The following is an 11,750-nucleotide window of genomic DNA, read 5'->3' as shown; positions in this document are numbered from 1 at the left end:
ACATCATCGCGGCTCATTCAAGCATTGCGCTAGAAGAGGTGGTAGGCCTCTGGCCTGTTTGGGCTGGGGGGTGGTAAGGGGTGAGGAGGTCGAATATACCCGCCAGTACCGATATTATTGGGGATTCAGGGGTGTCGGGACCAGCGAGCAGGGCGGGCGCTTGTGCGGCTAGTGAAGTTGTACTTACTACTAACTAGACAGCGATGTAGGAACGGGTGCGAATGGAGGTCGGAGAGATTGATCGCATCGGAATCTGAGGCTGGAATAGGACGGGAACGTGGAAGGGCACTGTGTTAAAAGACTGGGCTTTTTGTGGGCGACGGGTGGTAGGCATGACACACTCTGATAGAGATATGGAAGGGGAAATAGAGCACATCCATGGATGTCGTCCAGTCCGGTCCGGGAGGTTGCTATAGAAACCTGAGACTTGCTCACTGGCAGGACTAGCCTAGCTCCTTGCAGATGGAGCGAGACGAGAAGTACGGAAGTAATGATCATTCAAATGTCTGGCAGCAGGGTAGTGTCGTGTCCCTACTTCCCAGGCCGACGAGAGTCTGTTCTGGATTTGGCACTCAGGAGCTGATTCTGATGTCTCCAAGGAGGCTAAGGAGTGGCTACCCCTTTATGTGCCCTATCACCTTGCAGATGGCGCAAGACGAGAAGCAACAATCATCCGAAGTCTGACAGCAGGCCAGCGTCGTGTTCCTACCCTCCCAGGCCGACGGGTGTCTGTTCCGGAATGGGCATTTAGGTGCTCTGTCTAATGTCTCCTAGGAGCCTAAGGGGGTGGCTACCCTTCGTATGCTGCCTGCTGCCCTCTAAGTCGGTTCTTGTCAGCATCGCATGAAGGGAGCACTCGGACCGAAGCCAGCCACCCTATCCTTCACTTGCACAATCACAACCACATCCACAACATCGAAGTCATTGAGCAATAACAAGTGTGCTAAACCTACTTATTTGAGCGCCACTCACCATATCCCACCCGCCCCTCTAACCAACCCACCGGGCATGTATGTATTTTACTACCCCCGCCACCAAGCCGCCACGCCCAGCACAAACACACAAATAAGCACATCCCGCCGCACCGCGCCGAGCACCTCGCCATAGCGCATCGCCAACTCGACCTTGCCCCGCACCCCGTCGGGCAGGAACCCGACCACCAGTCCCAACAGGCTACCGCCGCCATTTGGCCCGCCACCCGCGACGGCCGCGTCCAGCCTGCTGCGCCCGCGGTCCAGCAGGTGCCGCGTGGTCAGCAGCAGCGCCTCGGCGGTGGCGAAGACCCAGAAGAAATTGCGCGTCGCCGCGGCGGTGTCGGCGTCGCCGTACAGGCGCTCGCGCTCCTCGGCCGAGCCGGCGGCCGCGGCGGCCGCGCGGTCGCGCGAGAGCTTGGTCCCTGTGAAGGGCGTGTACAGCGCGATGTAGAGGCCGAGCGAGAGGGCGACGAGGGTGTGGAGGAGGCGGTAGAGGGCGGTCGAGCGGGCGGGGAGCACGGGGGCGTTGGTGGTGCCTGGGGCGGGGCTGGTGGTGGTGGTGGTGGATGCGGAGTTGGGGTCGGCGCCGAGCATCTTCATCATCATGCGCAGCATCTGCTCGTCGGCGGTGTCGGGGGCTGGCGTGCCGGAGGTGGGGGTGGGTTGGTCGAGGCCGAGCATCATCTGGCGGAGCTGGGCGTCGGAGATGTTGCCGGCGCTGTTGGAGGCGGAGGAGGAGGAGGAGGACGGGCCCAAGCGGGCAGTGGTGCGCGGCTGGTAGAAGTGTTGCGAGATGTCGACTTCTTCGGGGTCGGCGTGCTTGGGTTGGCCCGCCACGGGCGTGGTGCGGGCGGGGGCGCTCTCTGCTGTCGAGGAAGCGGCAGGCGCTCCCGTCGCTGCTGGCGGAGAGTCTAAAGCAAGAAGAGGGCGGGCCATGTTAGCTGCCAGCTGAGCAGATTGCATTGTTGTTTCAACGCAAGAACCACCAAGACGCACCTCGCGGGACGCCGCTTGCGAGGCCGGTGATGGTCTTCAGCCTCGACTCGGCGCCGGCGCGGATCTTGGCCTCCCGACGGGCCTTGCGCAGCCGCGCCTGCTCTTCGGCACGCGCCGACGCAGCTTCTTCCTCTGGTGTCATGCTCGCCCTCTATCTGCAGGCCGAGTTCTCCAGGTGTGAATTTGGCGAAATTGTGAACGGGAAGGGCGGGAGAGCTGGGTAGGGCGGCGGTGACGTCGAGCTCAGGTTAAATCGACAAGACGGCGTGGGCGTGGAGGCTGCCCTCAGCTAGGAATCCCTTATCTTATCGGAAGGTAGCTACGATGGCCAACTCCACCCCTTTGACACTTGTCCCCCTTTTTACGGTACCACATACTCGGTGCTGTACGAAATACGGTGCTGTAACTGTGCAGCCAAGCAAGAGCCTTAACCATGGAAGGAAACGTCACATAGGACGAAGCAGCACTCCAGGCAGGGAACAAGACCACAGCTTGACACGGGCAAAGGATTCACAGTTTTACAATCTCGCTCCGAAGAGAGTAAAGAGGCACATTCTAACGATACCGCATTTTCTCTTCGCGAGCTTAACATTCTAACACGAACCACCCAATTCCCTTGACTACTCACACGCCCCCCGCCTCGCCCACCCCCTTTTCCCCCCTCCTTTTCCACCTGCCAAAGCACCAACCCCCCATTCATTCAAGGCGTCGCCTTGCTCATACTGATCAGCCTCTTCAGTCCGGTCTGCATACACCGCTGCGTTAGCCGTCGCAAGTCCCAGATACTGCACAAGAACGACAAAAGACAAGAAAAGGCTTACCATCCACTGTCCACACTCCTCCGTCTTCTCCCGCAGGATCTCCACCTGCAGTCTGGAAGCAACCTCGTAGTCGCGCGCGGCGATCGCCTCGGCGATCTTATTCAGCATCTCGATCGTGTCCGGCCGGACGAGCTCGCCGTTGTTGAGGTGGTCGAACAGCAGGCCGAGCCGCTTCTGCGTGTCCTTGACCTGCGGCGCGAACGTCGCCGGCGCCTTGGCCGCCACCCGCTGCATGTCCTGGCTGAGCAGCTCCACCATGCGCTGCGCGTTGGGCGGTATGTGGGACCGGTCGCCCGGCGGCCGCCTCTCGGCTTGCTGCTGCTGCTGCTGCTGCTGCTGCTGCTGTTGCGCCGGCGGCGACGCTGCAGCGGCGGCCTTCGGCGGCGGGGGTGTCTGCGTGGGCGGTGCTGCGGCCGCCCGCGGAGGGCCACCCGCGGCGGCACGGGGAGGCCCGCTCGAAGTTGGCGGAGGGCCAACAGGAGGACGACCGGCTGACGGCGGTGGCGCTGAATACTGCTGCTGAGGAGGCGGCGCGAGAGGCTGGCCACCCGGCGGCGGTGCGTATGGGTTCGACGGGGGAGGTGCTGCCGGTGCTGAGGTAGGTCCTTGGCCATACGGTTGGGCGGAGGGTGCCGGTGCGTATCTGTTGGACGGGGGAGGGCCTGCAGGTGGAGGGTTATAAGGCGACGCCGTCCGAGGAGCCGGCGGAGGTACCATCGGAGCCGGCAGCCCGCCTGCTGCCGAGGGCGGCGGAGGCGCATACGGGTTGGTCGACGCGTTCGACGCCACCGAAGCCGGCCGCAGTGGGTTCTGCCCAGCGGGCGGCGGAGGCCCAACAGGCGGCGACGCCACATTCCGGGGAGGCGCAGATCCCTTGGGCGGCGGCGGCGGTGTAGGTACGCTGCGCTGATAAGGCCCGACTGGCGGAGGCGACTGCAAGCCTGTCTGGCCGGGGAAGGGAGACGTAATGGGTGGGACGCTTGGGGTGGTTCTGCGGACCGGAGGCTTGGTGACCATGGGCACGTCATTCCACGAACCGACATCCTTGTTGATCTTGGGAGGAGGACCGGTGCTCCGTGGAGGCGGCGGCACCTGCGATCCTGGCTGACCGAAAGTCGGCTGCGGAGGTCCATATCCTCCGACCGCCGAGGGAGAAGGTGTGTACCCCGCCGCCGGGGCGTACGGGGACGCCCCGGCGGGCGTATATTGGGACGTAGCCGGCGGAGCGTAGGGGTTCGGCGCCGGGGCCGGCGCTTGCGCCTGAAGGGGCGGCGCATAAGGGTGCGGCGGACTCGGCCCGACGGCCGGGGTGGATGCTGGCTGCTGATAGCCCACAGATGCGGCGGCGCGGGAAGCTGTGCGCGAAGAGGGAGCTGCCTGTCGCGCGGCGGCCTGCGGAGCCGCCTTCTGCGTAGCAAGTCTGACGCGGTTCCTGGCCACTTCAGCAGCAGGGAAGTTGGTCGGGAGCAGGTCAAGGTATTTCTGCGCGACAGCCAGCTGGCCGTGGGCGGCGACAATGTCCGCGTACTCGGTGTACTTGTCGTACAGAGACGCGAGCTTCCAGCCCTCGGTGAGGCCCTTCTCGTTGTCTGTGAACTTGGTGACGTGACGGAAGACCGTCACCTTCTCGATGAAGTGCTGCAGCAACCGCGCGTGGATGGAGAAGTTGGAGTCGTTGCTGGCCTCCTGGAGCCCGGCCTGTTCCGCTTCCTGAAGCTCGGCGATCCAGATATCCACCACCTTTTCGAGCTTCGAGCCCACGAGATAGCAGAAAGAAGCGTCTTTCCTCGACCCCGCTTCGTAGATGCGGTCGCCCAGCGCCTCGCAGAGGTCGGGAAACTCGGCCGGCTCGGCGAAGGTGCAGAGCGTGACCATGGTTTCCCTCCAGTTGCCGAGGTCTGCGTTGTACACGACGTCCCAGAGGTTCTTGCCGATCACCGAGCTGATCAGGCGCAGGTAGCTCGGCGCGCCCTTCTGTTGCGCGAGATAGGCCGTCTGCACCTTCTCGACGAGATCCTTGCCGCCGCAGTTCGCAAGAATGAAGGCGTCCGCGATCCGGTCTTCCTTCATGCAGATATTGACCGCCTTTTCAAAGTTTCCCGTAATGACGGCCTTGGTGATCTGGTCCTCGGCAGAGGCTCCGTCACCCATGAGCTGGAAGGGGTTGTCGGTCTTGGCGCCCTTGGCGGCCGCGATGCCAGAGAGGAAGTCGTCGGCATCGTCGGCGTCGCCCCACATGCTGGTCACACGCTTATGCTTCTTCTTAGCTGCGTCGTCGCCGTTGGCCTGTGGCGGGGCCAGCCCGCCCTCCTTTGACACCTCCTTCGAATCTGACGTTGCTGACTTCTCCTGCTCGGCGGCATCGGGGACATCCTCGTCCTTAGAGAAGCCCAGATACTCAAGTATCTTGGTGCGCCCGTCCGATTCGCTCAGCGTCTTCAGCACCTGCCAGTCGGCCTTCTCCTCCTCCGTCTTGGCGTCGGCCACGTGGGAGTCGCAAATGGCAGCGATATCTCCATTCCTGAAAGCCTCCTCGAACTTCTCGGTAGCCGAGCCGATATCCGAGTCGACGGAGAAGCTAGAGATTTGGATCTTGGAAGATCGGGGCTGGCCGGCCGGCGTGTCGTTCTTCTTGAAGATGACAAGCTTGCCGCCGTAGCCGAAGGAGACGCCGACTGGCCGCTCGAACCAGACGGGCGCCCGAGGCAGAGAGAACGACGCGCCCTGTATTTGCGTGGGGGCCTTGGAGAAGAAGTCATCGTCATCTAGGCTCGTCTGCGCCGCCGGGACAGCGGAAGGGTTTGTGTTCTGTAAGGTCTGGATTGTAATCTTGCCGTCGAACGAGGCGGTCGCAGTCAGGTTCGGATTTACAGGGTTGAAGCGCGTCAGGAAAGTCCAGTTGGTGGCCTCGGGGAACTCGCCGTAACGCTCGCCAGTCTGCGGGTTCCAGGCCAGGGTTCTGTTGTCCTTGCCACAAGAGATCAGCAAGCCGGGATCTTGTTGGCACCACGACAGCGACAGGACGCCCTGGTCGTGGCCTTGCAGCGTCCTCTCGGGGGCCTGCGAATTCCGGAGATTCCATAGGAGAATCACGGGAGTGTTGTCGTCTGAGGTGGCCGTCAAGAGGTTTGTGGAGTTCTGCGGATCCCAAGCAATCGCGCTGACGGGCTTGCGGTTGTTGTTCAGGGTCAACGAGGCCTTCTTGGTCTTCAGATCCCAAACGGTAACAAAGCCGCCGGCGCTGCCCGTCGCCAGGATGTTTGACACCTTTCGGTTCCAGGCGACACAGTCGATGTCGTGGGCCGCGGCGGTGCCGAGGCGGAAAGCGGTCGAGGTGTCGTTGACGTCCCAGATGAAGAGCTCGCCCTTGACGCCGGCGGTGGCAAGCACTTGGGGTCTCAGCGGGTTGAACTGCAGCGCCTTGATCGGTCCGGTGTGCTTGGTATCGCGCGACATGAGAGCGTCTTCGCCGGCGAGGAGCTTCGCGGCATCCCACAGCTGCAGCGAGCCATCCTCCATGGCGCCAGCAACGACACCTCGCGGGTGCTCGTCACTCGCGACACCCCATGCTATGTCGTAGAATCTGGCGCCGAGTCGTCAGCAATTGGGACCACGGCCGAAAGCGCGCGAATGCGCATACCTGCTCTCGGTGGTGATGCTGGCTATGGGCTGCAGCTCCAGCCCCTGGTCAACGGTGTCGAGGTTGAGGTCCCATAGCTCCAGCTTGGTCTCGTCTGAAAAGTCGGCATCGACTGCGCCGGACCTGGTGCCCGTAACAAGGACGGGATTGGGGCCTGGCGACCAGGCAAAGGCCGCAGTCCTGGGGACCTCTCGCAGCCGGACCATGGCGGAGAATGTGTGGATGTGGATTGAGACGTGGGGGGGAAACGACGGCGGATGGCGACGTCAAGTCGAGGAGCTTGTCGCCGGATCGAAGATGGGAGGATATACAATGTTGTCGAGAAACAATCAAGCACCAGAAGCCCTACGGCGCCAGGGAATCCAACCGTAGGGGCGAAGGGTTACTGGTGCGATTCGCGGTCGAAACGTTGAAATTGGTGCGGCTGTTGCCAGATTGCCTTGACTCGGCTGCTCCTGACATGCGCCTGCAGGAGTGCAGGGGGCAGCACCCCGGTAATTTGGCAGCCTATCAGAGGTTACTTACAGTGTACGGCGTATGGTAATTATCACCCACTGTGTAACTTTCGCCCTGTTGGTCGCAGTTCTGGGGGAAGAGGCACGTAAAACCCGAATTTTAAATCATATGATTTGGTCCTCCAGGTCTAACTACCAGCTGTTGATGAACTCGGGGGATGGTGTTGAACATCCAAAGGTAAGTTTGATAAGCGGCCGCAGTTGATGGGTAAGCCGTATCCTACCTGTGTTTCCGTTCTCCATACTCCGTGCTACCTATCCGCTGGTATGCTGACATGTAACAAAGCTTCAAGGTGGGGCGGCAACATCAGCAACTTGTAGCTTCAAGTAACATCCATCGACATCTAAGTGGTTTTCAGCCTGCAACGGCACGCGTTATCTCTACCGACGGTCGAGGCTGGATCTTACAATCACACGGCTATTATCTCCTCTGACGCACGGCAGGTCGCAGGCCTCAGGCCTCCTAGCGAGGCGAACCTGCGATATCCAACCGTCGCAAACCACTTGATGCTGTCACTGCTCACTCCCGCGTCCCTCACTCACCCACTCACTCGCTCCCGCACCCGGGAAACCTCCCCGGCCCAAGAAACATGACCGACTCGGCCCGCTGGAAAGCGACCGTCTACGTGGGCGGGCTCGCGCCGCAGGTGACCGTGACGACGCTGCAAGAGGCGTTCCTGCCGTTCGGCGAGATCGCCGACGTGTCGCTGCCGCGCAACGAGAACCCGCACACGGCGGCGGCGGAGCCGCACCGCGGGTTCGCCTACGTCGAGTTCGAGGACCCCGAGGACGCGCGCGAGGCCGTCGACAACATGGACCAGGCCGAGCTGTTCGGCCGCGTCATCAAGGTGTCGGCGGCCAAGGCGCCCAAGAGCACCGCCGGCGCCGGACTCGGCGCGAAGACGGCCGTTTGGGAGCAGGTGTGTTTTTGTCCCTTTTGGCTATAATTGGGGTTGCTGTCGTTGCTTTACTGACAGGATTCGGTTGCAGGAAGGGTGGCTTGCTGAGCATGCGGTCAGTGAGGAGGACAGGTTGGCCGCCGAGCAGGCGCAGAACGCAAGGCCGGAGGACCCAATGCAGGGGCTTGAGGGGCTGGATGTTGCGGGGCCTAAACCGGAGTGAAAACGTCAGTTGGAATTATTCTCAAGGGAGAAAAGTTGTTCTGGGTCGCCATCTCGCTACGGCATACAGCATGCTGCGGGCCTGAAAAGGGTGGTTGAGTTGATACCAGGGAAATGCATAGCTACGGCGTTGGGGCAGCTTCTGGCACAGTTTTTTTCTAAATTAGCAAGGAAATGCACGTTTGATTGACACGTCCGAGGCAAGCGCTGCAACCACCTTGCAGGTAACCATGCCGACATTCCTTCCAACCAGCTCGAGCTGCCCTTCAATGTACAAGTGTCCGACGATCTAAGTTCAAAGCACACACTTCAACCACCCTTCACATGCGCCTCCCCTCCTCTAGTGGTGCTCCTCCGAGGACTGATGATCCTGGTGGGCATCCGCCGCGCGGTTTTGCCTCTTGAGGCGGAGGTTCTTGTCGACCATCAGGTGGCGGCTGCTCGAGTAGATGGCAGCGGAGACGCCAAACGTGACGACGACGCCTGTGGTTTCCATCATGAGTATAAAGCCGTGGCGAGGCAAGAAAGTGCGCATCGCGGCGGCTCACCAAGCGGAATCAACTCGGGCGGGATATGCCTCAGGCGCCGCAGACGCTGCGAGACTGTGTGCGCTGTGAAACCGGACCGAGCCCATGTCAGCCTCCGGATTCCTTCAATATCCCACCGCAGATTCAACTCGGCACGACGCTGTCGTCGGGGTTGTCGTCGCTCGGTGGTTCCACGTACCAGCCTGCTCCTCCTTCTGTTCCGTTGGATGTCCGGGTCAGTCCTGACGCCAGCGGAATAAAAACTGGCGCATCCAGCTGCCACTTACCGGTACCGGCCGCATCATGCGAACCGTGGGACGGAACATCCGCAGAGACCGCGTCGCAAACATGGTGTGCGAATTGAGCGGAGAGCGTTTGCTTTCGTTGCGTTGTGTTCGGTGATTCTGGAGAGCTTCCGCGGAGTTGAGGTCACGAATTGGCAAACCCAGGGCAGCACTTGAGGCGGCCAAGAGGAGCTCGGTTCCATGGAAGCGTCCTTGCCCCACAGAGTAGCACGATTCTGCCAGTGAAATCAGTCCACCAGCCAATGGCTGCCTGCACAATGAGGCAACGAGGCGCTGATTCGCGGCCTCAGGGTTTAGTTAAACCAATCAGGAATGCCGAGCATGGACGAACCGAAACTGCCCGACCTCACCTCTTCCGAAGCTCTGACCTTCGCCGCCGACGACGACTGTCAACACCAATCCGCCTTGCCACCCCATTGAAGCTGTCCAAACCTCCCCTGAGATCGCAGATTCGCCCATCATGTCCGACGACGAGCGCGTTACCAAGCCCTTCAAGTTCGTCACAGGTACGACTGAATCCCCCGACAGCTAGCTTCCAGTTTTCTTAAATTCCCTCGGGCCGGAAACACATCGCCTGATGCGGGTCTCTGAGATTTTGGTCGCTAACACGGTCGGCAGCCGGTATGCACTCACCCCACACCACCGCTTCCATTTTTCAGGATCCCTCCCGTGTTGGAAACATCGAATTGGCCCCGTTTCGCGAATGAACTGAGGAGGCAGGGAGCAGCAAAACGAGACAGGCGTTGCCGGAGGGGACCGGCCTTCGCAATGGAGAAAAGGATATACAGGAGCGAAAATGGCCGCCGGATGGCGAACGCATCGGATCTGACAAGACTCTAGGTGTCGACGCCCGCTTCCCGAACACCAACCAGACCAAGCACTGCTGGCAGAACTACGTCGACTACCACAAGTGCATTCTCGCCAAGGGCGAGGACTTCCCCCCGTGCCGCCAGGTTAGTTGACCCTGTTGCCCCCTGCGCCCTGCGCTGCTGTGGACGAGCCATTGGAGCCATCGGTTGCGACCGGTGACGAATGGCGATGTGGGAGGGGAGGAGGATATGCTGTGCAAGTGCGAGTTGCTAAGCAGCGGGATGTCTCCACTAGTTCTGGCTTGCGTACCGGTCGCTGTGCCCTAGCGGATGGTACCAGCGGTGGGATGAGCAGAGAGGTAAGGATGCTAGCTTCCACTTTTCTTCTTCCAAAGAGTGGTTGTGCTGATGCGGCGAACCAACAGAGGCTGGCAACTTCCCCGCTCGCCTGGACCAGTAAGGGGATGGGATGCAGTCATGGCGGAGCTGTGAGCGCGGGGACATAACCCAGCCTGGACCTTGTTACACTAGCGTGGCGGCAGTTAGGGGAATGCACGTACATAGAGTTGGGTGCTAGCTTTTGTCCACTCGCGCAGTGACACCAGGTGAGGCAGGTGAGAGACTGAGTTGTTTCGAAGCGGATTATCTGCGAAAATGTGGGTGCTCACTGTCGATTTGCCGATTTGCCCTGGAATCCCCTGAACGCCGGCCCAACTGGAGTACATAAACGCCAGGTTTCTCCGTAAACAGCAAAGAATCCGCTTGACAGTCTACATCGAGCCAGCCTGGCTGTCCCTGTTACGCTGTCACACCTTCCCCCCGTCCTCTTCATCGTCAGAACTCATAAACTCTTCATCCTCATCGAACCCAATGAACTTTCTCACCGCGCCATTGCCAGTCCCATTTCCGAGCCCCGTCTCCTTCTCTTTCCCCTTGCCTTTAGACGCCGGTTCGGGCTCCGGCTCTGAAGGTGGTGTGCTCACCTTCGACGTGCCACTCTCCTCCTCGTCCTCTTCTTCATCGTCCATCACCTCATCCACCTCCTCGTCCGCCGAGCTGCTACTGCCCGCCTGCTCCCCACCACCGAGCGCAGCCAGGTTATCCCTATATCCACCCCGCTTCATGGCCTCCAAGACCGCCTCGCGTGTCCTTTCCCCGGTGACCTCCTTCTCCTCCACCCACTTGCCGTCCAGCCCGACGCGCTTGCTGCCGTGCTTGATCTCCTCCTGCCGGCGCTCCGCCATCTCGACGATCTGCTCCCACCGCTTGCGCCGCCGCTCCTTCTCCTTGCGCTCCATCTCCGGCTTGATCGCCAGGTACTCGGCCAGCGCCTTGGCCTCGGTCACCGTGCGCAGCCGCCGCCCGTCCAGGTTGCGCGACGACCCCTGCTCCTCCGCCGCGTTGCCGCTGCCCTTCTTGCGCTTCGACATGCGCCCGCCTGCCGCCCGCAGCTGCGAGCCGAAGCCGCCCTTGCCGCCGCACAGCGCGGCCGACAGGCGCAGCGAAAGGAAGTCATGCCGGAAGGTGTTGCCGTCGTCCTCGTCCGGCGTGGTGCTGGGCGTTGGGAGGAAGTGGGAGATGGGGAGCGGCGAGTCGAGGGGTATGGGCCGGCTGGAGAGCGTTGAGAGGAGGAGGCGGCTCGACGATAAGGAGCATGGTTCTGGGAGCCGGCTGTCTAGCTCGTCGAGGAGAGTGGAGATTGGTGTAGTTGGGGGGAGCGCGAGAGATAGTGTTGGCGGGAGACCTGCGCCGGCGAAGCTTGTGATAAGAACGTTGATCTTGCCTTCGGCCATGGTGTTTGCTTGGTGCCGTCGGGCGGGCGTGTCAGCCAGTGTTGAGGTTACTTGGATTGAGCGGCGAACGGCGCTGGGCCAGGTTCAAGATGCGCCCTCTTGTTTCAAGATTAGAGAGTTATCGGGCTGAGATAAGGAATGGCCCAGGCAACAGATGCCGAAAGCTGTGGCCAGCTTATTGATTCAGCGAAAAGACGTGGTTGATTCGGCCTTGGCTTCGATGCCGAATGCTCAGCGGAGGTTGTCGGT

General features: G+C 61.2%; 7 protein-coding genes across 7 annotated transcripts; 2 read left to right on the top strand and 5 right to left on the bottom strand.

The window, feature by feature from the left end:
* Positions 1 to 760: 760 nt before the first annotated feature.
* Positions 761 to 2,244, bottom strand: THITE_2123693 (uncharacterized protein). Its single transcript, XM_003657680.1, has 2 exons — positions 1,971 to 2,244; positions 761 to 1,885 (listed from the first exon to the last, which is right to left on the bottom strand). Exons 1-2 carry the CDS (start codon positions 2,110 to 2,112, stop codon positions 1,023 to 1,025), a joined length of 1,005 nt encoding a protein of 334 aa, XP_003657728.1. The 5' UTR covers positions 2,113 to 2,244; the 3' UTR covers positions 761 to 1,022.
* Positions 2,245 to 2,338: 94 nt separating this feature from the next.
* Positions 2,339 to 6,938, bottom strand: THITE_2123688 (uncharacterized protein). Its single transcript, XM_003657679.1, has 4 exons — positions 6,432 to 6,938; positions 3,454 to 6,374; positions 2,792 to 3,153; positions 2,339 to 2,715 (listed from the first exon to the last, which is right to left on the bottom strand). Exons 1-4 carry the CDS (start codon positions 6,635 to 6,637, stop codon positions 2,671 to 2,673), a joined length of 3,534 nt encoding a protein of 1,177 aa, XP_003657727.1. The 5' UTR covers positions 6,638 to 6,938; the 3' UTR covers positions 2,339 to 2,670.
* A 277-nt stretch (positions 6,939 to 7,215) lies between these two features.
* On the top strand, positions 7,216 to 8,250 carry THITE_2123686 (uncharacterized protein). Its single transcript, XM_003657678.1, has 2 exons — positions 7,216 to 7,866; positions 7,937 to 8,250. The coding sequence occupies exons 1-2, from the start codon at positions 7,537 to 7,539 to the stop codon at positions 8,066 to 8,068; spliced, it is 462 nt and encodes a 153-aa protein (XP_003657726.1). The 5' UTR covers positions 7,216 to 7,536; the 3' UTR covers positions 8,069 to 8,250.
* On the bottom strand, positions 8,215 to 9,006 carry THITE_2171580 (uncharacterized protein). Its single transcript, XM_003657677.1, has 4 exons — positions 8,882 to 9,006; positions 8,794 to 8,809; positions 8,616 to 8,678; positions 8,215 to 8,550 (listed from the first exon to the last, which is right to left on the bottom strand). Exons 1-4 carry the CDS (start codon positions 8,942 to 8,944, stop codon positions 8,408 to 8,410), a joined length of 285 nt encoding a protein of 94 aa, XP_003657725.1. The 5' UTR covers positions 8,945 to 9,006; the 3' UTR covers positions 8,215 to 8,407.
* A 172-nt stretch (positions 9,007 to 9,178) lies between these two features.
* THITE_2123681 (uncharacterized protein) lies at positions 9,179 to 10,396 on the top strand. Its single transcript, XM_003657676.1, has 4 exons — positions 9,179 to 9,405; positions 9,740 to 9,852; positions 10,004 to 10,067; positions 10,134 to 10,396. Exons 1-4 carry the CDS (start codon positions 9,360 to 9,362, stop codon positions 10,166 to 10,168), a joined length of 258 nt encoding a protein of 85 aa, XP_003657724.1. The 5' UTR covers positions 9,179 to 9,359; the 3' UTR covers positions 10,169 to 10,396.
* Positions 10,397 to 10,412: 16 nt separating this feature from the next.
* THITE_2171579 (uncharacterized protein) lies at positions 10,413 to 11,012 on the bottom strand. The gene has a single exon (XM_003657675.1). The coding sequence runs from the start codon at positions 11,004 to 11,006 to the stop codon at positions 10,515 to 10,517; it is 492 nt and encodes a 163-aa protein (XP_003657723.1). The 5' UTR covers positions 11,007 to 11,012; the 3' UTR covers positions 10,413 to 10,514.
* A 32-nt stretch (positions 11,013 to 11,044) lies between these two features.
* On the bottom strand, positions 11,045 to 11,726 carry THITE_127862 (uncharacterized protein; the record flags this gene model as incomplete). The annotated part of the gene is given in 2 exon segments (XM_003657674.1): positions 11,045 to 11,087; positions 11,103 to 11,726. Coding segments are annotated over 2 exon segments (441 nt in total), but the record flags the coding sequence as incomplete, so codon positions are not given.
* Between the last annotated feature and the right edge of the window lie 24 nt (positions 11,727 to 11,750).

This window comes from Thermothielavioides terrestris, chromosome 6 (assembly GCF_000226115.1).
Source record: "Thermothielavioides terrestris NRRL 8126 chromosome 6, complete sequence".
In the NCBI taxonomy this organism is placed as follows: domain Eukaryota; kingdom Fungi; phylum Ascomycota; class Sordariomycetes; order Sordariales; family Chaetomiaceae; genus Thermothielavioides; species Thermothielavioides terrestris.
This window is presented reverse-complemented; position numbering and strand designations above follow the sequence as displayed.

Bases quoted from the DNA above. Each gene is read 5' to 3' on its own strand.
- THITE_2123693 (XM_003657680.1), bottom strand. From the start codon at position 2,112: ATGACACCAGAGGAAGAAGCTGCGTCGGCGCGTGCCGAAGAGCAGGCG. The intron at 1,886-1,970 runs GTGCGTCTTGGT...TTCTTGCTTTAG, and splicing joins CGCAAGCGGCGTCCCGCGAG to ACTCTCCGCCAGCAGCGACG.
- THITE_2123688 (XM_003657679.1), bottom strand. From the start codon at position 6,637: ATGGTCCGGCTGCGAGAGGTCCCCAGGACTGCGGCCTTTGCCTGGTCG. The intron at 6,375-6,431 runs GTATGCGCATTC...ACTCGGCGCCAG, and splicing joins AGCATCACCACCGAGAGCAG to ATTCTACGACATAGCATGGG. The intron at 3,154-3,453 runs GCCCTCCCCCGT...CCGCCGCTGCAG, and splicing joins TTATAACCCTCCACCTGCAG to CGTCGCCGCCGGCGCAACAG.
- THITE_2123686 (XM_003657678.1), top strand. From the start codon at position 7,537: ATGACCGACTCGGCCCGCTGGAAAGCGACCGTCTACGTGGGCGGGCTC. The intron at 7,867-7,936 runs GTGTGTTTTTGT...ATTCGGTTGCAG, and splicing joins AGACGGCCGTTTGGGAGCAG to GAAGGGTGGCTTGCTGAGCA.
- THITE_2171580 (XM_003657677.1), bottom strand. From the start codon at position 8,944: ATGTTTGCGACGCGGTCTCTGCGGATGTTCCGTCCCACGGTTCGCATG. The intron at 8,551-8,615 runs GTGAGCCGCCGC...TGGAAACCACAG, and splicing joins GCCCGAGTTGATTCCGCTTG to GCGTCGTCGTCACGTTTGGC.
- THITE_2123681 (XM_003657676.1), top strand. From the start codon at position 9,360: ATGTCCGACGACGAGCGCGTTACCAAGCCCTTCAAGTTCGTCACAG. The intron at 9,853-10,003 runs GTTAGTTGACCC...TGTCTCCACTAG, and splicing joins ACTTCCCCCCGTGCCGCCAG to TTCTGGCTTGCGTACCGGTC. The intron at 10,068-10,133 runs GTAAGGATGCTA...GCGAACCAACAG, and splicing joins GCGGTGGGATGAGCAGAGAG to AGGCTGGCAACTTCCCCGCT.
- THITE_2171579 (XM_003657675.1), bottom strand. From the start codon at position 11,006: ATGGAGCGCAAGGAGAAGGAGCGGCGGCGCAAGCGGTGGGAGCAGATC.